The sequence below is a fragment of the Ammospiza caudacuta genome, chromosome 3 (genome assembly GCF_027887145.1).
Source record: "Ammospiza caudacuta isolate bAmmCau1 chromosome 3, bAmmCau1.pri, whole genome shotgun sequence".
NCBI lineage: Eukaryota > Metazoa > Chordata > Aves > Passeriformes > Passerellidae > Ammospiza > Ammospiza caudacuta.
This window is the reverse complement of record NC_080595.1, coordinates 8,415,397-8,442,925: the sequence shown is the minus strand read 5'-3', so window position 1 is coordinate 8,442,925 and position 27,529 is coordinate 8,415,397. Positions and strand designations below refer to the sequence as shown.

General features: G+C 39.7%; 1 protein-coding gene across 4 annotated transcripts in view; it reads left to right on the top strand.

The window, feature by feature from the left end:
* MACROD2 (mono-ADP ribosylhydrolase 2) overlaps positions 1-27,529 on the top strand; it is an 846,867-nt gene that overhangs the window by 547,663 nt on the left and 271,675 nt on the right. For all 4 annotated transcript variants that reach the window (XM_058802883.1, XM_058802881.1, XM_058802884.1 and 1 more), the window contains one exon: positions 24,196-24,226. In XM_058802883.1, the coding sequence (XP_058658866.1) occupies positions 24,196-24,226 (31 nt within the window). The remainder of the gene's footprint in view (positions 1-24,195; positions 24,227-27,529) is intronic.

Sequence of the window (27,529 nt, the reverse complement as noted above, 5' to 3'; positions counted from 1 at the left end):
CTGTGATCATATTTTCTGGCAGATCTTGCATTAAAAAAGGCATTTTCTGCTGCAAAACATTCCTGGTACAGTCAGACACCGAAAAAGTCACAGCCATCCCCATGTTCCACTACACACTTGTGAAAAAGTAGTTATCCAGCAAAAGCTCTCTAGGCAGTGCACCATTTCTTGCTTTCTGCAGTTGATAAGTGTATTAGTAGCATAAAAAAGCTAAATGTGTCCATTGTAGTTATTAATTAACATGTTTTCTCCTAAGATGAATTAGAGTGGCATCTAAAAACTCCTGGCAGAATACTGGAAATTAAAATGGATTCAAAAAGAAAGGATACTTATGGTATGCACACTCTTGTTTTTCTCCTCTAAATGGCCCAGCCTGTGTAAGCTGAACATTTTAATTATCTATACTACATTACCTCATATTTAATTTTTTGCGTTATTATTGACCAAAATAGTGCACATAATTAAAGAAAACCTAATATCTGATATCCTTACTTGATATTTGTTGTGTAATTGTGTATCTTACAGATCTCATAAGGGGAAAATAGTGCTATATTAGAAGCATAGTTTTAGATATACTATTTTAGAAAATGTGTATTATATATTATTTTAATGTAATAAATAATTGTTATTTTAGCAATTTATATTATTTCCTTAATAATGAGCAGTGATATAGTGATAAATTTAGTCCCAGCAAGGTTTACATTATAGATAACATTTATATGAGAGAAAAATAAGATATTATATTATTAGTAATGATATATAATCAATACATATAATATGGAAACCAAGTTATTCCATTAAAAATCATATATGATATAGGAACATTTCAGAAGAGCAGAATAGAACTGTATTTTCACAAGCTGAAGGCTAGAAAAGGCAGCATTTGATGTCTGTGCTGAGTTAATTTGAAGGCATCTAGTTTCAGGTCTGACTTTGTAATCATTAATAATCTTTCATTATTTCATCTTTTTATTATTGTTGTCCTTCTCTGTTATTTTTTTTTCACATTTGCCAATCATGCTTCTGACTCTTACCTGTAAACTTTTTTAAACTCTTGACTCTTTAAAGACAATAATTTGTTTTCTGCTTCTTACTTCAAACTGCGTGCTGGAACAGCACAGAGATTATGATAGTGCTGGATTCACCACTACACAGAGCACATTTTATTTTCCTCTTGACTTCTAAGGGGCTTCAGCCAATTTTATTAAAATAATAGAGACAGCTAAGATCTCCTGCCAGCCCCTCCCCCTTCCTCCAAGTCCCAGGAGCTTGCTTTCTCACTAAAACATAAATGGAATGTTTTGGAAAAGGAATTCCAAAACCTTAGCCATCATCTCTTACCCATTAGAGGTATAAGGAGTTGTTTGATATGTTTTCAGTTAGCAGAGAATGAGGCTGGAAAGGCTGATTTGCCAGCAGATTGGTCAAAATTGCAATAATAATACAGAAAAAAACTGTTTGTTTGTTTTTTTTTTACCAGATAAAATCTCAGACATACGTTCAGCAAAGGGAAAGATCAGTCTACAGCAATCTGCTACAGCCAAAGACATGAGATCTTGACAGCCACTATCACAATCACTCAAAATATTACCCTGGTAGTTACAAATTCTTTCCGAAAGATGCCCAGTCTCTCTATGAATCAGCTGGGGAAGTAAAGTCTCTTTTCAGGTTCCCTTTCAGGCAAATCCCAGGCTCCAATTCTATATATTTTAAAGCTTTGTCCGGGCTCCTGCCCTAGTAGTTATTTTGGTATATTTTTTAGCTGCCCGTTTTTTAGCTTTGCAGTTAACTGTGCACTGAGGCAAGCAAACCACAATAACATCTCTCTGGTTGTTAGTCATGTCCATCCTGCACCCTGTGCAGACAAAAGCAGCGTGCACGTCACTTCCCCAGTTTGGATAATGAGGTTTTTCTGTCAGCGCATTCACCAGCAGACGCCCCTCTGGCTGCTACAGCTGCAGGCTGTGTGGGCTGGCACACGAAGCCTTTGTCAGAAGATCTCTGGTGTGTGGGTCTTGCTTCCAGGAAAATGATGTATAGGTTCTTTTTCCACCCCCCTGTAATTAAATCAGCCCATGATCATGATGGAATTATTGGTCTGACCGAAGGAAATCCATCTTCTGGCAAGTTGCTAAAGTAGCAGGAATGATTTCTGTTGTCCCAAGAATTGTCCAGAAAAAAAAAGAGACTTTGGGCAGTGATATACTGGCAGATTAAGTCAGAGCAGGCTTTGGCATAACCATGTTCCTGCTAACACCCAAATAGGAGTGACACAGTTGGTAGAATAAAGGTAACTCATGCAACCATCTTCAGAGAAGGGATGACTTAGATTAAACTACCTAAAAATAGCTCCAGGAAGTAACCTACAGAAATAGGTTAATTAAATAGTGAATGGGCATTGGGAGAACAGACAGGGACTAATGTGATCATTAAGTTGACTCTGTGCTAAATTTATTCAGTAGCGGAATTCAATTTTTCCCCAAGGTTAAAAAATGATAATTCAGGAGTGCATAGAGTTGTAGGGCAGCTTACGTCAATCTCCATCCCCTTCCACTCCCCAGCAGAAAGCACATCCCTTAGGGAAGGTAACTCTATATAGATATTTAATAATAGTTCATTGCACAATTAAAACTGCAGGATTTTCTGGTTACTATTGTAATTTTTAAATGGATTTATTCTGTGAAGTTTTGCCATACGACAGATTACAGAGGTGGGTCTGGTGAAACCTACTGTGTCTGAAGCTCAAGACAATGGGAAAGTATTTTGGGAGGAATGTCAACATTCTGAAGCTATTCACGTTTTACCCTGTTCATTGTTAGTTTTTCTGAGGTATTTGCTGTAATGGTTGAAGCTGGGGGTGTTGATGGATATGGAGCATGTAAACTTCAGCTGCTGATATAAGCTTAGTGATCTTTATGGCTGTCTTTATAGTTGAATTCATGAATAATAGATCAGGTGAGGAAAATGCAGCACTCTCAAGCCTTAGGCAACCCAACCTGGCCAAACTCAAAGACAAGAGAACAGTGGGAGATAAATAATCATTTTGCCAACGTTTTCTCAGCTTGTTTTTACTGGGATTTTTTTTTTTTTTTTGCTGTGGACCAGTCAGCAACACATCAGCTTCAGCTTTGTATATCACCTAGCTGTGATGTACCTGCCTTGCAAGGGGAATGCTGGCCATGATGTGACTGATCCCACATGTAAAACTGAAGGACACATCTATTGGAAGAAAGCACCCTAACTGGTCTTTTACCTGGCCACGACCTCTGCAAAGGAGGAGGAGAAGGAATAACTGGAGTTTGGTGTCTCTGTAACACTGGTGATATTCAGTGCTGCTGACAGGATCCAGAAAAGTCTGGAAGAATTGCTTAATCCCTTCCAGGGTAGAGAGGGAAGGTTTTACAGCATGAGGCTTCACAACCGGAGGGGCAAAAGAGATTTTGCAGGAAAGCTTCAACCTGCAGAGACATTTTCCTGAAACCTGGTGTTTACTCTGTGTTGCTAAAAGCAATAAAATACCATTGGCAAAGGCAAGAGGTGATGTCCTGGTGCTAACTTGGATGTACTTAGTGAGGAGAGCTGGGAAAAAACCCAGCTTGTGGATGTGACCAAAATCAGAAATAGCCAGGTGGGACGTTTTGGCTGTGGGGTTTGTCAGAGCAGCATTGGGGTTGACTGTTAGAACTCCTACTAGTCATCTCTCCAGGAGAAGTCATTGTGCTCCACAGCTATGTCACCTTTTAATCCTTGGCCCCTGGCTCTGGCTGTTTCCCTAGGATGGGAGCTCTGGGGTAAGAGACAGTCACCAGCTCGGCCTTCCAGCCTCGGATGACTCCACAGGCAAGGGGCTGCTGAGCTGAGGAGCTGCCTGAGGCTCTGTGTTTTTGCTTTGTTAGGGAAACAGGTTTTTAATGTGTGGAGCTTTTTGTAAGCTGACATGATTATGTTAATGATGTACCTGATTCGTGCTGGTAATTTATTACATCATGCAAATGACTCTATGAAACCCCAGCCTTGAGCTTTGCTATGAGGGCAGACTGCAGAGAGCAAGGACTGACTGGAAAAGCTGCTCAGAGAGCTTTGATATTTTTAAAGTATATAAATTCAGAAAACTCTTACAGGTGGAGTGCACAAGGCTATTTCTACACAAAGTTTGATTAGCAAAGTGCAGCTAGCGTGGGAAACTTCCAAAAAGATATTAGAGGTATTTTCCAGAAAGAAACAGCAAAGGAGAAAATCTGCAAGCATCTGTTTGATAAAACATAATCCAGCTGGGGTAATTAGATCCCAGTAGGATGACTTCTGGTTTTATGTCTCCAACCAAAGGTTGATTTACGGTAAGATGTCATCGCTTCGAGAAGGAAAATGGAATATTTAATAAAGATCAGAGTAACAAAAGCAAGTTATTTTTGAATTTAGGAGCGTACCAAAATGTAAATTAATTCTAAAGTTTCTCACCTCTGTATTCTGATAAGGTGAAAAGATTTTTATCCTTTTGTTTGTTTGGGGTTTTTCAGTTGGTTTGATTTGGTTTTTTTAAGTGGCTGAAGGTTTTCTTTGATGCTCTGTAACCAGACATTGTCTGTCCAAAAGCACTTCTCACTGTGAGGGTTGCTTGTATTGCACTGTTGTTATAGGAAGGCAGATAATGTGGCCAATGTTTATTAATGAGTAGCTGATGGGACACCATTTTACTTCTAAAAAAACCCCAGGAAAATTATAGAGCTTTGCAGACCCTGTGGAAGATGTGTCTGATCAACTAGTTTGCTGATGTTTGAAGTGACCAGAAATAGCAGAATTCCAGTCCATGTTGCTCAGGCCGCTGCTTAAGATGCATGGGACATCTCAAAGTGAGACTTCATGCCTCTGGAAAAGAAATCCTTGAGGCAGTAATGTGAGTAAAGCAAGTGTGTGTATGGAACTGAAATTCTTATTCAATTGTTACAGAAAAACAATTTCTTTCAGCAGAAATCCAGGAGTGACTTGTTTCCTGTGTTTTTTGTTTCTGAGCTCCTTTTACCTCATGAATTCATGTTTACTCTCAATGCTGGGCTCTTTTGACTATAGTTTTGAAGTCAACATGTTGAAATTGTAAAGAAATAATTTATTTCAATGGTTGAAAATGGGAAAACCGTCTGCTGTTGGGAGGCAGCTGTATGAGGGCTGTTTGGCAGGGCTGAGAGTGGCGTTTTGTGGTTTGAAGGCTGCCTGAGCATCTCGGTCTGTGGGACACAGCAGCTTTCACCTTCCCACATGGTGCTGGGTCAGTGCTCACACTATGAGTCTGAAAATAAAACCTGGGCTTTTGCAAGAAGCATCTTTCCCCTGCATTGCCACTGTGGATGCACAAGCTCAGACTGCATTTTGTTGCTGCTGGGAGCAGAGGAGTTGTCTGGGCTGGCAGTGGAGCAGTGCAGGCAGATGTGCCGTAGGCTTGAATTCTAGGTCATGCAAACTCAGGGAAGGGTGTGGGCTGTTTCCAGAATTTCTTCTGCTGATCTAACTTAAAAAAGCTGGGTATAAGGAGAGTTCATCAGCAATCAAAAGAAATGCCCAGATTTTCCCCCAGCTGTAAATTTCTAGTAAAAAGCCCAAAGAAACAGCAAAAATAACCTGGATGTATCCAGCTGCTGCATTTCCAACTCTGATACTTTTTTCTCGTTATTCTGATATTTTTTTTTTCATTTCACGTTATTTTTCATTTCACTTTTTTTGGTGAATACACTAGGAAATGAAGTTGTTTCATTTTCTGCTGTGGTTTGATGATGCAGGAAATCTGTTCCAGGTCTCTTAATGCCACAGAAGGGCTGCCACAGCCATGTGTTAAACAGCCCTGGTCTGGCATAAAATCATTACACTGGTTCAATTTCTAAAACCTTGTCATATTAGGTGTTACATATCTGCACCTCACTACTTTTTTTCTGGATTAAAATTTGTCCCCCATAGTACAGCCAGCTCAAAGCCAACAAAAACTTTGTATATGGGGTTCTGTCTCCTTCAGCAGAAACAGTCATGAGCCCATCAGAATCACAGTAAACTTTATGCCACTGAGGTATCCACACGTTCACAAATCCTCTTCTGGAGGGTGTTTTGTGGCTGTAGGAATACTTTGGAGAGTGGGGAATACAAGAAGCTTGGGGCACTCCCTTCAAAAGATGCTTAGAATTACCCAGCTCATGCCAATAACATGAATTGTGCTTTTATAAACTGAAGGAGTTCGGGTTCAGCTGAAAGAAATGCATGAAACTGAAAAAAATATATTTGAGGCAGAGTAAATACTTGAAGAACTGTGCAACAATCTTAATTCTAGAGTTTTGTGACTTTTGGATGCATTGGCAGGCCTAAAAAAACACTTTTAGACCTATTGCTATATACAGAATATTATTACAGTAGATCCCAGGAACTAAATGTTGTAATAGGTAGCTCAGAGAGCCTGTCTTTCTAGAAATGTGCAGGAGATAGAGATGGCTGAATAAAAATTGTTTTGTTTGCCAAAGGAAATACCTTGGGAGGTTCAAAACACTTTAGTTTGGAAGTGGCCTTGACAGCACTTGTTTCCCCCACTCCTCCCTCATCTTTAATGTCATGGCATGCTTCTATAGCAAAGCCTGTTTATATGTAAATAGTTCCTTGATGGAGAAATTGCCTTAGTCAATATGCAGCAGCCTTCCTAGGGCTCACAGGTTTTACAGGGCCAATAAAATCTCTTACTGTGGTATGCTGCAAATAGGTTCATTTGAGTGGCATATTTGTCATATTTCAGTCCTTGAAAGTCATCACCCATGCTAAGACCCACAGAGCTGCTCCCTCACTAGTGCATTGGGGGAAACAATCAGAAGAGTCCAGTGAAAAAACTCCTGGGTTGAGATAAGCCCAGTTTAGCAGGGTGTCCTGGTTCAGGGCAAATTTTGGTAGAGAACCCCCAAAGGGGCTCCTCTAGGAAAGCAAATTCAATTGGTCCCTCCCCGCAACTGGTTTGGGAGAAACTACCTCCTTGGAAAAAAATGGAAAAAGCCTGTTTATTAAACAATAAAACCTAAGCAATATTAAACAATAAAACCCCTTGCCGCCCCAAAAGAGATGACAAACTGGGAAAGTCCCCTTGGTGGGCTGTAGTTCAGCTCACTCAGTCTCTGATCAGTCCCTCAGTCCTTGAAAGGCCAGGCCTGGCCTGTTGGGCCTCAGGTGCAGCTGCCGGTGCTCTGCTGGTGTTCAGGCCAGAGCAGGTTAAACAGGCCCAAAGAAAAGAGAAAAAAAACCACAGTCCAGGGAACTTCTTTGCCTCAGCTAGCTAAAAGTAAAACAAAGGAGAGCTCTGTCCCGCTGTCTGTCCATCTACAGACAACACAGCCCAGGAGCAGGAATGTGGAGGAGGGAGTGCAATGTATGAAAACAAACTGTGTGCTGCTTCTCTCCCCCCTTCACTCTCTGGAACAAGTCTTAAAGGTGCAAAACTTAATATTCAGCATAAACAGAACAGACAATTGGGGATACAAGCATCATATAGTCAACCTAGGGCATAGGGAAATCAAAAGCTGTGCACAGAAGCAAATCAAAACAATTCATTCACAGCTTCCTGTGGGCAGGGAGGTGTTCAGCCATCCCCAGGAAAGCAAGGCCTGATGGCACACAATGGTCACTTGGAAAGCCAAACGTCATCACTCCCAATATCGCCTCCACCCTCCTTCTTCCTGCAGCTTTATAGGTCAAGCATGTTGTCCTGTGGTCTGGAATATCCCTTTGTCCAGCTGGGCTCAGCTGTCCTGGCTGTGTCCCCTCCCAGCTCCTTATGCACTCCTGCCTTCTCACTGCTGGGGTGAGGAGCACAAAAGGCCTTGGCTCTGTGTAAGCACTGCCCAGCAATAACTAAAACATCCCTGGGTTATCAACAGAACAAATCCAAAGCACAGTCCAGGTACTAAGAAGAAAATTAACTCTATCCCAGCCAAGACCAGCAGAGAAGCATTGGCATTTCCCCCGCTCATTCAATATGGAGAATTATCTCACAAGAAAAATGGCCCCTTGATTAGAGTAGGTTCAACTAAGCCTATTGCTGCAATTCTGGTAGCATCAGGAATATGGTTTTCTTGAAATCAGAGAGATAATGACCTATCAAAAGACTACAGTGTGGGTCAGATTCAGATTTTTATGTATCTGAGTTGAAACAAGAAAAGTGATGTCTGAGACACCTCTGCTGGAAGTATTTCAGGTGATGGCTTCTGTGTTCTCTTCCTGTAGGGTTTCCAGTTGCCCAGTTTGGTCATTTTATTGTGATGTTTTAACAAAATATTAGCTGTTTGTCCTTAAATTTTGATTGGATGTAGAACAAAGCTTACATGAAGGTGATGTTCATATAGTTTGCATAATCCACCTTTGTTTCTTCCTCAATTTTGCTCTGTTGGGAGAGAACTGAACATATTGATGAAAATTGAAAATCATATTTATGTGAAAGAAAGCTATTGACAAGAAGGCAGATCCAGTAAAAGATTTCAGTAATATCAGAAAGGGAGTAGACAACATTAGATGAAGCCATTGACAGTCCATTGTGTGACAGGATTGGCTTCACCCCCACCACAGGGACAATTACAGAGAACAATATGCAGTCCTGTTGTTTTTATTTGAGGAGATCACTCCTTCTACTACACAAAAAGCCAATATTGCAAAATTTGAACATGAGGCTTCAACAGAGCAGACTCAATATCAGCAAATATTGGGAATGCCATCCTACTACATCTCCAGGCATTTTATTGTTGATCCTACAGCCTATTCCATTGTAAAGGATGTGGTGCTCCCCTCTGAGTGCTGTATTGCCTTTCAGCACTAGACTCTGAGCACAGACTGTGTAAAATATACTGCCAGTCTCTGTCACATATGGGTACTTTCCCTTCCTCACTAGTACAATAACAGATTGTTGTTGTCATTTTAATTGTATTTAAAGGCAAAGATATGCCTTATTCTAATTTCTTGATGACAAAGCTTGATCAATTTATGCTGTTTCTCATAATAATTATTAGCCTAGACTCAGGATTAAGACAGTGTGGATTTCTCTGTTAAACATACAATCTAGGTTGTGGTGGTGAGTGCCTAACAGCTTTTCATTTTTCTTCCCCCCCTCCTTTTTTTTTTTTTTTTTTTTTTTTTTTTTGAGTAAAATTTATTTACTTGCTAGTTTCCTTTTGTATCTAATAATTAGGAGCAACACAGGAAAATGTAATTTTTTTTGACATGATACAAAAGAATAGACCTTCCAGCCCTTTATGAAGTGAATTATTATGCAATAGAAAAATATTGATACTGCACTATAACTTGCATTAGTCCATTGTTAAAGTGCATTAGGAAATTAGAGATAATACTGAGAAAAAGTATTCACTTCCTGAAAATTAAAGTAAAGCAATCAAGAAAATCATAGAATTACAGAATGGATTCAAAGAGACCTCAAAAATCATTTTGTTCCAAACCCCCGGCTGTGGGCAAGGACCCCTTACATTATCCCAGGTTGCTCCAAGCCCTGTCCAGTCTGGCCTTGGACACTTCCAGGGATGGGGCATCCACAGCTTCTCTGGGCAACCTTTGCCAGGGCCTCATCACCCTCATATTTAAGTTTCTTTTCGAGCCCCACGCTCTTTTTTTACCCACACAATTTTTTACCCACTGTGCAGCTCTATGTAGTGACAAAAGTTGTTTTGTGAGAAGGAAATGTTAGTATTTAATGGAGTAAGTTTGCTACTTGTATGTCCTTGGAGTTGCTGCATTAACATCCTGATATGATAAATTTATGATTTACAGTGTCTGCAGCTACAGGCAAGTGCTCTCTGAAACTCTTTGATCTTACAGGTGCTCTTAGAGTAAAACTGGTATCCTCATTGCCTTTTCCCTTCCATCCTCCATCATTGCACAATTTTCCTTCCAGATCTCAGGGCTTTTCTGTCCATGGAAATCCATGGCAGGTGTCCTTCACTGTCCTGACTGATGGCATAGCCATATCCTCTGGAAACTCTCAGGGCTTGTGGAGAAAGGACTACAATTTTTGCTAGATCATATACAGAATTTCTCCCAGTCACAATATGGGATTGGCCACTTTTTTTTCCATGCCATAATGCTAGACTTAAGGCCATACTGGTTCTAATATGTTAAAACATATTATGTTTTACCATATGCCAATGGTAATTATAGGTGAAGTGGTAGCCAAAATCCTGAAGTGTATTAAAGTTGGTTTAGCTTAATCTGTGTATTTTAATTTTCTGCTTTTTAGTTCATAAAGAATTTGTAGCTTAGCTGGACTGATCCCAGCAACTGAAGAGACCAAATCAGTCATAGCTTATGCTTTTATTATTACTGGTGTATTTAATGTGGCTGTTTAGGGACCCCAATGAAGAGGTAGTGTTAGCTGTTAGGATTTGACAAAGTGAAACACCAACTTAACATTTGTCATGTTTTTTAGACACTAGGTTTGAAGAAATATTTTGAAGGAGAGAAATGAGAAAGCTTTGTGCTACACTTGTAGTACTACCAGCCCAATCATCCCAAATATATTCCACGTACAGCTAAAACCTCAGCATTTTGATTTATCATCAGTCAATTTACCACTATTTTTATGAGGAGAGCTTACTGTCACAAATATCTGTAAAATAAAATAATGTCTCCTTAAGAAGAAAAGCCAAAACCTTTAGCAGTGCTCTTTGTCCTGTGGCCACAGGTCACTCGAGCGAGCTGAAGGCAGAGCTGCTGTCACAGTGCTCCGTGTGCCAGGGAAGGCAAGGGCTGACTTGGCTTGCGGTGTATGGACTGAGAAAGGTCAGGGTCCACTGCTCAATAGCATGTAATGTTCAAGCTATTTCCCTGGTTTATTATTAGAACAGCTCAAGAATTGGCTGAAAAGTCACATGCATTGGCCTCCCTGCCTTCTGTTTGCTGCTACCTGCGCTTAGAATTGCTATTTTTGCCCAGCTCTACCCATCTGTCCTGGGCAGTGTGTGCCCCCTTCACTGGGATGAAAGTCTTAACTGTCTTGTCTGGACACTCTAGAGAGAGTCTCCTACCTTTTTTCTGGAACCAACTAAACCATGAAGGCTTGTGCTGCAGTGGCAGCCTCCCTCCTTGCCGGGTATTCTTGAGAAAATAAGCAGTGTTGTTTATTCTGAAATATTCATGGGATGGAGAAATCAATAGCCTTTGGAAGTTATGGATTAGAAATCAATTAGCAAATGAGAAATGAGCAAATGAGCTGTTCTCTCAATGGAAGATGTTAACAGCAGTATTAGGGGGGAATGGTGTCAGGACCAGTTTTGCTCCATATATTTAACAGTGTTTCCAGCAGTGCAGTATAGAGGATTGTAATTTACTGATGACTCAGAATGACTGACATTATATATAGACTTCAAAGACTTTAGATAAAAATTGCAGAATCCACAATGGAATCATGTAAATTGCTAACCCGTGCATGGACTCTTAATTAGTTGTAACTCCCTGGGGAGAAATTATCTGAAAGTGATTTTGGATGACTTCTTGAAAACAGTTCTGTCTGGAAAGGCAAATCAAAAGCTCAACTTTTAAGATGTTGCTTGGGATGGTATGTTTCTTAGGGGGCTCTATAATGAGAATGCTGGTCTCAGATGGAACAGTGAGTTACCAAAAAAATATAAGATATAGCATAAGTAGAGTTTTGTCAAATATTTTAGATATTATTAACATTGTTGTATTCAATGTGTTTATGAAAGGTGAGCATAAAACACATCTTTGTCATAAAGTTAAGGCAATATAATGTTTTATGTTTTGGATTCAGAGAGCTGTTCATTGTGCAGTGATGAAGTATTTCCTAAAGCCTCCTACAGCAGCACATTGGGAAGAAACAAAGGAGGCCAGAGGGGGAGTCTTCACAAAGGAAGTGAGGACGCTGCCTGGTGGCAGCAGCAAATCCAGCAAGGATCAGCAGGGTCTGTATTCCCTTGTATGATTAGCACTGGCTAGTGTGGTACACATTTCTTGTTCGTGCCACAGAGAAGCACAAGCACATCATGCAATAAACTCCCCCACTGGCTTTACAACTTTACATACAAAGATAGCCTTTGCTCAAAGGACATCTGCAGAAGCAAATGGGATGGAAGACTTGCTCTCCAAAACCCTGTCTTGGTCAGGGCAGAGGAGACTTGCAGTCATTTGCTATTTTGGCAATTGCTGTCCTGATGCAATTCTAAAATCACAGAGATTTTATCTTACAACAACCCCCCAAAACTGTGCATTGTGCCTGTTTGTTCATAATTTTCTTGATAGTTATGCAGCAAGTTTGCTGAGGAGCGTGTGAAGGGCCGTGCTGGGTCAGCCCAAGTGCAGAGTGTCTTAGTGCCCTGCCTTGGCTTGGCCAAGAGCTGATGCTCAGCTTTTGGGGAGTGAAGGGATGGGGTAACATTTAGTGGCAGTTGACAGAGTACTTCCCTAGCCCTGGTTTTTCATCACTTAGGGACTTTTTGATCCACAGCTTTTATCTCCATGCTTTAAATTGCTCATTGGCTTTTTTCTTAGGTGAATTCATATTATTGATTTTCCACTCCCCTAAGCTTTTCTCATTTCTGTGGCATCCACGGTTTTATGTGAAGAAGAATCTCTTTTTATTTATTTTTAATTTGCAGCACATTGGTTTCATCTGATATCCTCTATTTTTTTTCTGTTCACCTGGAGGTTTGAGTTGTAGTTACAACAACTGAGGTTCCTTCAAGGTGTCTGTGACTACATTACTGTTGTAACATATTGTCATTGTGTGCAGTGTTACAACAACAGTTTTGTTGTATTGGCTCTTCTCATGTGTAAAGGGGAAAATGCTTTAGATGAAGAGATTTTGCTTGTAGTTCATTTTCATTTTAACTTCAGCTGTTTGTTTTTTTTTTAATATAGAATTAGTCTTGATTATCTGTTAAGTTTAATGCAGTGTTACTTAGTGCTATATTGCAAATGATTTAGCATTGTAATTCAACTCTACAATGTGATTATTATTTAGATATATTTCTGTTTTCACAACTAGGTAATTCTTGACTATAATAATAATTTTTAGCTATTACTTGGTTCTTGAACTGTTGTTTAATAATGTCAACTTTTAGGGAAATAAACACTGTGTCTCCATCTACTGGATACACAAAGGGACCTACGCATTTTGCCCATATGTAATCTCCTCTTTGCTAGCAAATGTGGGAAGAATTTAGAAAACATGAGTGGGAGGTCTGTCAGGTGTGGGCAATGGATAAATGAGTCCCAGTCTGTAGGGTTTGAGGGGAGGAAGGGCAGAAAGGGATGGAGGGATTTGTGCACTTTCCAAGGTACAATGTGCAAAAGGTCAGAGAAAATGTGGCAATGCCTGTAGGAACAACAATCAAATCCCTTAACTAGTTGAAGAAACATTTAAAGGACTGTGGAAACAGATGGTGCATGAGTTAAAACTGTACAGGAGCAACTTACCTTCTGCAGTAATTTCAGCAAGACAGTTATTTCTGTGGTTGTTACTCTCTCATTCAATCACATCATGCAATTACTATAGCAAACCTTCTGTCATATTGCACACGTTTTCACACTTGTCAGAGGAAAAGTCATAAGATTAAACAATATGGTTTAAAGTACTGTTTAGTTATGAATTTCATAACTGTATTTTAATGCAAGACAGAAGCTTTCTGTTGGAGTAGACCTTAAAAGTAGAAGAACCAGGGGAACAGACTGTGGAAGAATAACAAGTAGTGTTGGGCATACAAATCCCAAGAGCAGAAATGGAAATTTATGCATGTTAATGCCTTCAAATCAGTCTGAAAAGAGGCAATTAGAGCCCTGAAAACTGAAATCAATAGATGCTTGGAGAAAAGACAGCAAAAAGAACTGGGGCTTTAGTACTCTACCAACATTTCCCCCTTTGCTTTTATACAGTCTTTACCATGGCACATGGTATGGAACCTTTCAGTTAATTCTTAATTCTCTTCAAGGTATTTGAAAACAAGAAACTATAAAGCATGTAACCATGCTAAACCTTTACTATCTTCAGGTAAAAGTTCTTAATTTCCTTCGTTCTCCTCCCTGATTTGGGATCTTTTGGTATTGGCTGGTTTTTTGTTGGCTTTTCCCCTTTTCTGTGTGCTATATTTGTTCTCCAGAGCTGGTATCTTTTGATATAAACATAGCTGTATATGTATGTATGTATATATATATATTTATAAAATCTGCTTTTGTCTCTCATGGTAAATAGTTTACACGAATGATAACTATTAGTAATGCAAGTGGTTATTCCTTACAATGTTTCTTGAATAATAATGTGTCTCTGGTTTAGACCTTCTCATGTCTGTCTTTCCTTTAAAAAAAAAAAAAAAGGAAAGCAACAGAACAGAGATTTCAATATGCCTATTTTTTCTTCTTCTTTTTAATGAAAAAGGCATCTGGGGTTAACTCAACCAGAAAATAAAGGGAAATCAAAGTGATAGCTATATTTTTGTGTTTCATTTTGATTGCACTGTGCAGTGTTCTTCATTTGGGAAATATGTATTTAAAAAGAGAGAAAAATCTTTATGCCTGTTATTCACTTCTGCTGTTTTTGCCATTTTAAAAATATACATACCAGTTATTTCCATACAGAATGTTTGAAAGCAGGAAGAATTTGACAAGTCATTATGTTACTTGAATTCAATAAAAAAAACCCTGTCTAGATCATTATATTAAACAGGAGGACATAGAAAATTAAAGTCACAGTTCCATTTAAAATTGTTAAATTTGTATTTTTTGCAGCAACACCTTTCAAGAGAAGGAATATATGTCTGTAAGAGAATGAAAGCTGAAGGAATTAATAGAAAATAGACATATTTTTTAAGATTTTGGGGGTTTTTTTCCTACTTTTCCCATATGTGTGACGGCCTTTTTTGCATTGACATTGAAGTTTTATTGCGACAAATCTCAACACATTTGCTGATGCCAAGGAAAGTGTTGTGCAGATTCATTCAACTTGGTAAGAAACACTGTTGGGGTTACTCAGAATGAGGAAATGTGCCAGAACCTGCAAACCTGGATTGGCCTCTCTTCAGGACTCCTCATTTTCTGAGTGCCCTGTTGAAGACATTGCCACTGATTTTTCCAGAACCTTCTTTCAGGCAGCAAGTGTGGTGTTTTCTGTTTTCTGAACCAAACCCAGTGTGCCAGAAATGAGGTATCCAGAGTTGCTGACCTGTTTTGGGTAACACTGGTGGAGTTTAACTTGTTTATTTGTGTCATTCAACAGCAGTTTGAAAGAGGAAAAACCAGTGGTAATAGGATTTGGACTGCAGCTGAAGCTGAGGGTTTCTTGGTGCCTGCAATGGCTCTGAATCAAGCCGCAGATGGTGGTGAGATTCCTGTAGCTGCTGCTTTCCTTGCACAGGCATTCCAGCAATGCTGAGAGCAAGGCAAAGCCTCAGGAAAAATGGTAAAGTGGATCTGAGAGCAGATGTGCCCCAGCTGCAAGGGAAGTGATAATGGAAGCAGTGAATTTGGAGCGGGGCGGATGGCGGCAGTCTGTGATCGGGGAGGAGAGTGCAGAAGGATGGAAAGGAAAAAATGATGGTGTGGGGGTAACAGCAGACAATAAATAGGGAGGGTAAAAACAGTGCACTGGGGGGACTCTCAATGGCCATGGAAATGCCTGTAGGGATTGTGCCTGGGAATAGGAGAATGTAACCTAAAAATATGAATAACCTCCTTGGTCTTTAAAAAGAGTCTCAAGTTGTCTTTACTGTGATTTATGTCACCAGACCTCCTCCACAGAATTGCAGCCACATAATCCACAACTGCTGTTATTTATTCTGGATAAAGAAGGCAGTTTTGACTGTGATCTCCCTTGACATTTTCCAAGGTCTGTGCCTGTCTCATACCTTTCATCATCGTGTACTTCTTCAAGGCATCTCTCTTACCTCTCTCAAAAAGAAACATGCATTGCAGTGGCTCACCCTGGACCAGAGTGACACAGACGTTACAGGTTAGGGGAGATCAATTGCACAGCCCTGCTCCTCTTCACCTGGGAGGATCTTTGATGTGTTGACAAGGTTGGAATCCAAATATGGCATTAACCCACTGTATTGCCATGGTTGGGGTGGCAGGAATGATATAAAATAGCATCTCACTCAACAAGGTATTCTCCCTTTTTCATTTTACAGTCTGTGTCAATGGCAGTTGAAACTATTAGACCTGCATTAAAATTACAAATTACTTTATATAAATGGAAGCTATAAATATCGCAAATAGTAAAAAACTAAAATTGCACTGAGGTTCAGAAGTTGGTACGTCTAAAACCTTCAAAATTAAGGACATTTAGTGGAAAGCCTCAATATCCATCTCCCCTTAATTTACCTCATTATTCTTGTTTGTCAGAGTATGATCTCACTGCTGTGTTAATATCATTTAATAACTTTTTCTTGCAAGGTTGGCTCAGATCTGAATCAAACCACAGTAGAGGTGCAGTGGTATTTCCTTGAGTGTGTTGGTTTAAATGAAGCAGTAAGAACAGGCTAACCTAGTCTTAAGGATGAAGTAATTGTCACTGTTGTCAGTAAATACTTTTGTTGCTGAGTATCTCCTTTCTAAAGCTTTTATATCAATATATAGTCTTGTGGTTTCTTATTCCTTTTTCTTTTCATTCGAAAATATTATAAATGTAAAGCTACTATTGATCTGTAGATGTGGCACAAATTGATTTGAATGAGGGACCAAGACACTAAAATTGAGCTCACTAAGAAATTGCTAGGAGGTAATTATGTGGATGCTGGAAATGCTGATGCTGCATTAGGTGTGTCCTCTCCTACCAAATCTTGTGGGCTTGGGCCAGGCTTGCAGTGCCTGTGTCTCTGAGCACCATGTATGGCTCAGCACTGGCATTTCCTGGGATGGAAATCTCCCTGGACTTACCTGGAGCCTACCCTGAGTCTAGCACATCTGATTCTCACACCAATGCACAAAACTGAGGGTTCTGTGTAATTCTTAGTTGACTCTTTGGAGAAACAGAGGGAATTTGCTGAACTTGGAAGGCCCTGCTTGTCTCATGAAGGTGGAGAAATCTGGCTCAACATTTTTCATTAAAAGTAATTTTAAAGTGAATCAATGGAATAATATTCCTGTGGTGAGGACTCAGAAGAGAGAGAGTGAGTGTTCCTGAATTTTCCTGGTGAGTACATATGATTTCCTGTTCTGAGGGAAGGATCTGTTTCACCTAAATTTAGCTTGCAAATCTAGCTTTGCTCTGTAGTCAGCAGCTCCCCATGAGAGCCATTCATTTGACCTAAACCAGGTCAAATTACCCTCTCTATTAACTGTAGAGAAAACCTCAGGCCAGAAGTCCAGCCTGGAATTGGAAAGCAGAGATGAAACTGGATCCCAGCTTTCCCCTTAGTAATACACACATAAGATGAGGTCTGTGGATACTGCAGGATCTTGTGAGTAGAAATATGTCAGTGGGGAAGGCATGCTCAAAGCCTTCTGTGCAGGTGCCTTGGCAGACTGAAGGAATGGAATCCCTTCATACAACAGGTGTTTTTCAGTTAATATGATTAAACAGCATTATTAGTCTATGGAAAATAGTCCATAACCTTCATTAAAAAAAAAAAAAAAGGGTTAAGGGCTGTATCTGCATTGTTCTTGCAAAGGAATTTACATTTTCAAGCTCTTCTTCTCAAAGTGACACTGAGAGTTCAGGTACTATAGAGGCAAACGTAGAAACTGCTCTGTAGCACCATGAGGCTAGTTGAATGTTCCTTTCTGTTCTTGAAAAAGGAAGAATGATTTTTAATTTCTTGCTCCTCAGCATGAAGGAAACTCATAACTGTTCTCTGCTGGGGCTGAAAGCACATCACAGATGTGGTTCAAAATCAGTTTGTCATTTATTTCAAGCCTGCTTTGGCACAGGATGGTATAGAAAGAAAAAAAATCAATCTGTTCTAAATTTGCATTTGATATTTTATTCTTTCCTTATCATCTGCATTTTTGCTGCTTTAATTGGTATTTCAACTGCAATGGCTTCTAAACATCCTAGGCAAATGCTGTCTTATAAGCCCAATTATTTCTTTCTAATTCTTTTTTTTACTGTGCAAAAGGTGGACTAAAATCTGGCTGAGTTGCTGTGATTTCCAGGGTGGTGGTCTGTGGCACAAGGTCCAGCTGGAGCCAGTCACCAGTCCTGTACCGCAGGGGCTGACTGTGGGGCCAATGCAATTAAAGATCTTCATTAGTGACTCAGATGATGGGGAACAAAGCACCCAGGGGAGTGTTCAGAGAGCAGAGAGCTGGGAGGGCCGGTGTTTAAACACAGGAATTGACTGACTGACGCTCTGGTTGGTCAAACAGCACAAGAGGCTGCCCACAGACATTGTAGGGTCTCCATCTGTGGAGATATTCCAGCCTTTACTGGTCCTGGGTGACCCTGCTTTGAGCAGTCTGGCTTCATGTCTCAGTGTTTCTAAATATGATGATTTTTAAAATATGTACCAAACTGTTAATTTGTAGTCCCCCCATAAGTTTTTCACTTTAACTACAAATATTCAAATAGTTTAGGGAGAAGAAACCGCACCCCACAACTGAGTTTGTATGTGGAGAAATCAGGGTCTTTGACTCAATTGCAGTCCAGACCTTTATCCCAGCAGTTGAGCTATTGCTTTTTATTACTGAAAGATTCTAAATTTGAAAAATGTTTAAAACTAATTTAGTGAGATTTCCTCAAGTAGTGAACCATCTTAATTTAATTCCACATCACAATGCTTTACTGTCTCGTGTAGGTCATTGTAGCATCTGGTTGCAATGTCTTCAAAAAAGAAGATATCTATCTTAAATTCATGTCAAGTTAGAATATACAGATGCTAAAAAGAATTTGTAATTTTTAGTAGTCATTCCTCAATATTTTTTCACCACACATTGTTGAACAAATGTCATTTGGTTGAAGGTTTTTATTACTTCAGTAAAAAAAAAAAAGAATTGACATTCAATATGTGAACTGAGACGCATAACTTAACAATAAGAATATTGTCACACAGCAAACAGGTCATCAGAGGATGATTGTCCCCTGCAGCACCTGATCTGTTTAGTTTGGTAAACTGGAAATTTTAAAGGTACTATTTCTAGCCATTTTAACCTCTTAAGTGGCCTCTCTCAGTAGCTGCTGTCTGTGTAAACAAACAAACTCGAAGAAGTCCTCAACCTTTGTGGTAAACACTTACCTAAGGCAGTGGGACCAGCATGGAGGGGAGACCTGTGGAGATCCTCTGGAACCCTGACAGATGTTTGTTTGCTGGGCTGTGTTGAATTTCCTTATGCACTTGCTGCAAGTTGTTCTAACTGCATAGTGGTCCTTCAATCAGCTGTCAGTAGCTTTGTGACAGGTTCACCACACACTGGTTTGCCACACAGCTGCTGGATTTTTGACTTAAATTTGATTATTGCTGCATATCATTTTCTAAACTTGTTCTTTGGGAGAGCCTTAAACCACAACACAGAAAGGATGTATTATGTTGGGTCTGAATCCAAGCTTCAGCTCTAGTTGCTTGATCAGCACTTCATTAGCTGTCAGCAGCCTTTGAGAACCTGGTTTGTAAACTTTTAGGCTTTGAAATAGTTGAATGTTTATGTTTCCACCCAAAAAATTCCCTCCAACGTTCCTGGCACTTGGGTGCCCAGTGTTTGACTCTGGTGAAGGGAACCTTCCAGCATGTGAATGAGGGAGCTTGTACAAATGCCTAAAGCCTGGCATGTGACATGCTGTGTTCAAGACATTGGTTATTTTTGACGACTAGAAATTGCTTTTTCTATTCTTTAAAGACATAAAAAAATGCTAGTATTGTCTGTCATGAAAACTGAGCTTAAATATTGTCATATTCAATTATTCCTTTTTTTTTTTCTCTTCATGTTCAGGATAGGGAATTATGTTGGAATTATCTATTTATGAATAGAGAATTTCCTTTGAATGATAGTTGCTTTCAAAATCTGTTGTTTGCTAAATTATGGTTCAGAATTATGACCAAAAGAGAAATAATTTCAGGAGAGAGGCTGGAAAATAGCATAAGATTTTAATTTATTTTTCTTCCAGAGAGCAGTAGAAGGATTTTTAAAAGGCAAAAGGATAGTATTATAGTTAGTAGTTTATTAAATGATTTGGTTTGTAAGTTTGATCTAGTAACAGCAGCAAAATTTGACTTGAGTGTTTGATGTTGCTGATCTTAAGTATGTGTATAGGCACCTTGTGAATAGTTTGCGCAGCAAAAGATGTACAATAGTCCCTGAAGTTTCTAGTTTTATCATGTTTTTCGAAGTTCAGTGTTTTCATAGAGCATAGAGTTTTTTGGGAAGCATCTAAAGTGCACAAGCTTTTTAGGAGCTTAGGCTGATGAACAAGAATATCAGTAACGCAAGGTGCATGAAGGAATGGCTCTCAAACAGGAGAATTAATCCTCTTCATAAGATGATGCAGTGAAATCAGAGAAGAGTTTGCGTTTGTTATTTTTGTTTGCTGTGTTATGTGCTGGAAGAAAAGTGCTTACCTTGCATGTGGCTTGGTTGTGGCAGAAATGACACTGGGAGACAGTTCAGAATGCTGAGCACTTAATTTGAAGAAAGTCCTTGCTCTGTGTAAGCAATTAGGAACTGTGGCTGCAGTAGGAGGCATCTGGTCATGTAGACTTAGTAATTGTATTCATCTCATGTATAACCATTAATACACTGCAGCTCAGTGTGAACTAGAACCCCTTGATGTAGAATAAGCCCTTAAGCATTTAAATACCCAAGTGCTTCTTACTGAAATGTCTCAGAGTCCAACTTGGCCTCCTCATGGTGACTGTTGTAAATGTTCCTCATAAAGCTGCATTACATTTCATCCTAATTAGCACTGCTGCTGCAGCCTTGGTAGAGACACATTGGATTAAAAAGAACCAGAGGCTGAGAGCCCACATTTCTCTCCTACAGGAATTAAATCAATTTCAGCCTTACAGTATTCACAGACCTGATTTAATTTGGCCTCTTTGTCTAGATGATTGCAAAAGCACAGTAGCAGTAGGAAGCTCCTGCCTTTGTTACTTGTGTTTAACTTCAAAGTTGTGTCTGCTTTGAGTGCTATCAGGGTAGCATTTCTTATTAGTCCCCAAATAAAGCAAATATGCTATTTTGGTAGCAAATAAATTAAAAGTTCATAAATAATTAGTGGTTACCATTAACAAATTAAGATGATAAATGTTTTTATTGTGGAAATACAAATGAATGTTACCTACTGTGAAATGGATTTTTTTAATTGAAATCGGATACATAATTAAGTTGTTATTAATTAGGCACAGAAAAGGTTAGAAACCCTAACATCTTTTGTCCATAAGCCAAATATTGTAGTATGTTGATATCCATGCTGTGAATTCCCCATTACTGCTCTGCCAGTAATTTCAACCTGGCATCTAGACTAAATTGTCTCCCTAGGAGCCAAGAGGAAACAGGGCTGATATGTGATCTCGGGCATGGGTTTTTCTTGAATGAATAAAAACACTGTCACATTTTATGAAATTACATCTGCTGGTTATGTGCTGTGATCATCTCTGAATGAGGGAGAGGGCAGAGCTCATCTGAGTTATGGCATAGACCCATATTCCAAAGGAACTTGATGGGATTTGATACAGTCTTGTAACTCCATTCCAGATCTGTTTCATTCAGCTGCATGACAGAAACTGAAAGCAAGGTAATGATTGTGCCTACACAAGAATTTTTAAAGTGTTCAGAAACACACAGAACACACAAATTGCCAGCCAGAGCTTGCTGAGTAGCCTCAGAACACATTACTCTGTGAGTGGAGATGAGCAAGCTTGACAAGTGGCTGCCATGCAGAGCTGGAAGTGCTGTTCTCATCTCCTCTCTCTGAGCAGAAATGAGAAGGAAGCTTGTAGGGGGATACAGTTTGGGTAAATGAAGGTGGTATAGAATGCAATCTTATCGCCTAAAGAGTTGCAGCTGATCCAATTACTAAAGATTAAGAGCAGGCCTGATGTTAACAGGCCACACCTGTAGCCAGTAAGAAGAGTGTTATAAAAGAGTGGATTGGGTGATTGAGGGATCTGGAGCCAACTGGCTTCTGTGAGGACAAGGAAGAGTCAGTGCCTAGACGAGATGCCTACAAGAAACATCAAGGAGGTACAAAACTCTGACAATATGGAACCCTTGCAATGTAATGACAACAGAAGCTTGTTCCCCTGGAGCCCTCAGGTGCTTGGCTCTAGCACCCCAATATCCAGCTGTGGTGCCAGATGTTGGCACTGTGTGCTGAGCCTGCCCCACAGTGCAGCAGCCAGTCTTGTAGACCCCTTCAAGGTCCCTCTCAAGGCTTTAAGGAGGTTCATGTAAGGGCTCTGTGAACTTAGAGGTGTTTTAGAACTTTAAGGATCTGTGCTCTTGCTCAGAGCCCTGTCAGCCCTTTCCTGTGCAGAAGGGAGGAACCTGCAGTGACTGGGGGGAGCTGCTGCTCCTTGCTGCCAGGGGGATGCAGAGCCACCCCACCCAAGGTCCCCCAGGTGGGTGGGTGGCTCTGTCACACATGTGGGATCTGAAGTTAGCAGTGGAGATGTGTCCCAGAGACACCATGTGCGGTGTTGCCCAAGGAGCCACGGGCTTGATGGAGCTCTGGAGGTGCTGCAGGACTCTCCCCTTACCTGGTTGTGGGGCCAGTAACAGAAGGAGCCATGAATACTCTGTTACTCCTTTTCTGAGGCAAATGAGTGTCTGAGTCCCATGCTGTTACTCAAATTCTGCAAAGAATAGAAAACAAAACTCTTGTTTGGAGCAATTACCTCTTAACATGTGGAAACTGCAACAGTGGTGAATTTTGAGATCTTTTTCTAAACTGAACAAAATCATCCTTTATGTTTCACTCTGATTGTTGAAGTATCTGCTGCCTCTTCAGCCTGAGCTCTGTAGCCATGTGGTGGTTGTTTTTTCTTTTTTCTACTCTATTCTTCATTTCTTTAAAGAGCTGATTCTTGTGATTTATTGGGTACAAACTACAAAGCTAAGTACTTTTCAGGATGTAAGTTGTAGTGGCTATGAGAAGGAATGAGACTATAATTCTCTTCCACTCTATTTTAGTTAAGTATTTTCAGAGGGGAGGGGAGGATGTATTCTTTCCATTAGACCTCTCCTTTCTTAATCACCATTCCCTAATTAATTCCCTGGTTAAATATAAAGCAAGCATTAGCTTTGAATAATGTTTTCCTGTGTGATTAAGTAAAGAAGAATTTCTTTCTTTTGTATGATGACTCATTGCTGGGGGATCTGGAGGGAGCCTCGGGGTGGATATTTGAGACTTTGGTCCCAGGTGCTCTCATACCTTTGAGCTGTGCCTGCTGTCAGTCCAGAGGTGGGAGGCAAAGGCGATACCACGTATCAGCTGAACACCAAGAAAATTGCCTCTCTCCTGAAACATCAGCTTTGTTTTTTCCTGGTGGAAATCTGACTCTGGCTCATAGAAATGCAAATCTCAAGACAACACATAGAGCTAGCAGAAATGCAAATTATTGTTCTTCCTGGCAATATTTCTAGTGTCTGCAATATTTCTAGTTGCATGATGTGTATTCTTTGGTGTCCAAGCTGCCCCAAAAATGTGCTCTTTTCTTTTCACCAGCATCTTCCAGTTCCTCCCCCTGTGCCAGTTTGCAAACCTTTGGCTTGTAGCAGTACAGCTGTGTTGGGTCATACCATAAACCACATCCAAAAGAACTGAGGTCAAGAACTGAATCAAAAAATGAGATTATAGTGAATGAGGACTTGGCAAAGAGGCATAACATAGTCTAAGCTGGCCAAGCTTATTTTACTGATGAAGAAATATTTTCTAACTCTAACCAGATGATATGACTTTGTTTTTTGCTACTGTAGTAGCTTATGGTGTTCATTTTTAGCTCATAGCATCAAATTTTAGCTCAAAAGGCAATTTTAAGAATGAGTCTGTGTTCAAATGTTGCTTGTAGCTCAAGATGTGAAAAAGAATGCAGTTTTATTAATGTGGCAGCAAGGAAAACCTATGGAATATGTTTCATATAATGACATGAAACTGCCTGTGATTTGACTGCTGTATCCATGAATGCTGTAACATATAATCTCTGGGTGTTAAAAAACAGGCATTTAAAAACACTCTTAGTTTTGATAAAAAGTATGGTAAACAGAAATCCCACTGATCTTTTTTTCCTTTCATATGTTTTACAGGCCTTTCCCTGTATTTCAACTGGAATTTATGGTAAGACACACCTTTGATGTCACTTATTCTTACTCATTTTTCCCTATTACTATGGTATTTCAAACAGTGATATTTCCTATCAGATGTCTCATTAGTCATTTTATCTCTCCAATATATTTATACTGTGTTAAATAACAGAGACCCAAAGGCTTTGGCTGTGACTGGATGCTGGTGTCCTGGGAAGTGGGATACTGTTGTGCACAGCCCTTAGAGCCTGTGGGCCAAAACCTGAAATTGTGATTTCCCTTCTGCACTAACTCTTAAACACGCTGCTGTTATTTCAGCAAGGGAAAAATAGGGGTCTGGCAAAATTTTCCATCCAGAGGGAAAGAAAGAAAGATGCCATGATGTCCAAGACTGGCCAAAAAAAAAATAAAAAAGCCAAGCCAGCTTGCTGGAGTTGCAGGAAATTGTCTTAGTTCCCTTGCGTTTTGCTTCCACCGTTTTGGTTTATTAATTTACTTGCAAATTTACATGGCCTGAAGGAACTGGAAGGAAATGGTTATTGTAAGTCTCTTGCTTTGTTGTAATCATAAGGTAATCCATCACTAGCAGTTAACTGGCTTTTGGTTGGCGTTGTGAAAGAAGTGAGCATGATATTTGAAGGAGGAAAAACAAGTAGTTCAATATTCAGAGAAAAAAGTTGAGGAATGGAGAAAACATGCAGACTACAAAGGGGATTTTTTTTCCTTAAACAATAACCTATATGGATTTTTTTTCCATTTATGTCCAATAAATGATTGTATGTTTGATTATTTGTACAATTTAATGTTTTTAAAATAAGGATGTTTTAAAGAAACATGAGGATGCTTCATGTCTTGAACTGTTGAAGGCCAGGTGGGATGGAACTTTAGGCAACTTGGTCTAGTGGAACATTTCCCAAGGGGGATTGGACCCAGATGATCTGTAAGATCCCTTCCAACCCAAACTATCAATTATTTTATGCTAAACAGCAATATTTTTTTTAAAAAGCCATTATCATGTAACAATGTAGCATGACATAAGTCATAAGATATAGTAATTGTTAGATGAGGTAATTTGAGCATTGACTAATTAGATGATTCAGGTTCAGGAGGGGAGAAATGAAGGCAGAAATATTTAGGCTTGTTCCTTCTGTTTTAAGGACCTCTTATTAAAAATTTTTTTATGATTGTAGATCTGGAATAGGCTTCAGAAGGTAAAATCTAGTTCAGTTTGGTTGCTGTATTCCCTTCTACTTGAACTGCAGTTCCGTTGTTCAGAAGAACATGCAGATGCCATTTCCATGAGCACTAGAACTGGCTGAATAGAAATCTGGTTTCAGATAAAGCTTTCCCTCAGTTCTCAGTTTTGATCCCCCTTTTGAACTTGGAGGCAAGCTTTGCATTTTAGTCCTTGATTCATTGGCTTAAATCTTGATCTTTTACATAGATATATTTTTGTTTAATATACTTATTTTTGTTTACATTTTTTTGTTTGGTACATTTATTTTAGAATATCAAGCAAGTTATGATGAAACTATATGGAAATTACCAGTAATTGGGAGGTACAAAGAATAGTAGTTCACTTTATTTTAGAATTGGCCTAGTTAATAGAGAAGTCTCAGCAGGTGAGAAATATGGTTCCCTGAAGCCAGCAGAGAAAGCTGGAAAGGATCTCTGATAGGAATAGTGAGTTTATGGGAAGTTTTCAATGCTTTTCTCAAAGGTAGCTGTTGCATTACTGAAACATTATACACTGCAGCAGATGCTTTTTCTGTAATTGTTTGCTGTTTTCACTGCTGGAAATAAATTTAAATGCATTTGTGATAAAATGCCTGGCTTTTCTGAGGCTGCTTTTTGGAGTTTTTTTTGGAGCGGGGAATACAGCCTCTATTTGATTGTACTGTTTACATTTTAAGAAATGTCTTTCATTTCTCAATTAAAAAAGTACTTCCCTTCTTTCCAGACTTTCAGATGCACTGCCTGAGAGTAATAATTAAAAAGGCAGCCCTGCATCTAGCTTCAGGTGTCTGTATTTTCAAGAATGTTTGGTAGCAGTTGCATTGCTAAAATTACACTGTGGGTGGTGACGTGTTTGCAATGTAAAGTACACACAAGCCCCATAAAACTGTGCTTTAATCTTTCTGGTTTTGTTGGGGTTTTCCCCTTTATCCATGCATATTCCTTTAGATAAAGGCAATGTCTAGGTGGAAAAGTGGGTCAGCCTCATTCCTGGTGGCCAAGATGATTTTCTGTGCTGTGCACCCAACATTGAACTGTCCCAGTGAAGCAGTATAGAAGGAACTCGCTGTTTCCTCATCTTGGATCCATACAAACAAATTCTTTCCCTTCAGAAACCCCTGGCTGAGGATGCAGTTTCTCCTACAAATTGAAATGCAGCAATTTGCTGGAGGTTGGCTGAGTATATCCAGTTTGAGGATGTGGGCTGAGTTGTGCTCCAGACGCCTGTAGATGTGTAGGTTGCTCACCTGCACTCTCATCCTTAGGACAGTGTTCACACTTCTGTGGGGAGCAGTCCATTCTTGTTTTCATCACTGCAGAGCACTCCTTTACTCCTATGAAAAGGAAGCTGGGAAGAAACAAGCAATGCTTTTCCTGAGGTCTTGGCAAAGGGTAGATTGCTTTCCATGGGAAGAGTGTTGGACAGAGGAAAAGTCTGCCTGCTCCCCAGACTCTTTCCTAATGCTCCACCTCCACCCATCACGCTGTGGATGTTTCAGCTTGAACAAGTCACAGCCTTGGGAAGGCAATTTGGCTGCTGCACAGTGCCAGCAGGCAAAACTTGGGTTTTCATGTGCTCCTGTTTTAAGGAGTGCTGGCAACAAATCCACTCACAATGGATCTTTGACGTAGAAGTTTGATTCAAATGAGGGATTCCATCTTTGAAAAAAGACATAGGCAGCAACCAATGCCAAATTTTTGTAAGAACTAAAAAAACAAGTGAGAGTCTGCCCACAGGCACTCTGAGAAAAAAAATTCCCTACGAGATCCTAAATCCCTAATATATTTTCCTAAGAGATCCCTGTCACCTTTAATAAGCTTAAGAACTGCTAATCAGTCTAAGAAAGCAAAGGTTGTGAAGGTTTATATCCCCATGGATCCCTGGGTTACTCTCTTCGATTTCAATAAATGCTTTCATTTATACTGAGAGCATGAAGTTTCTCAAATAAAACTGTTTTGGGAGGAGGGCTGAGGATTTACATCCCTCCCATGGCATTAGGGAGGTACTGGAGTATCAAGCTCCAGACATCCTTAGGAGCTGTTTAGTAACACACAAACATGAGCCAGATCAGTTTGATTTTTAGCAATTTTTTTACATTTT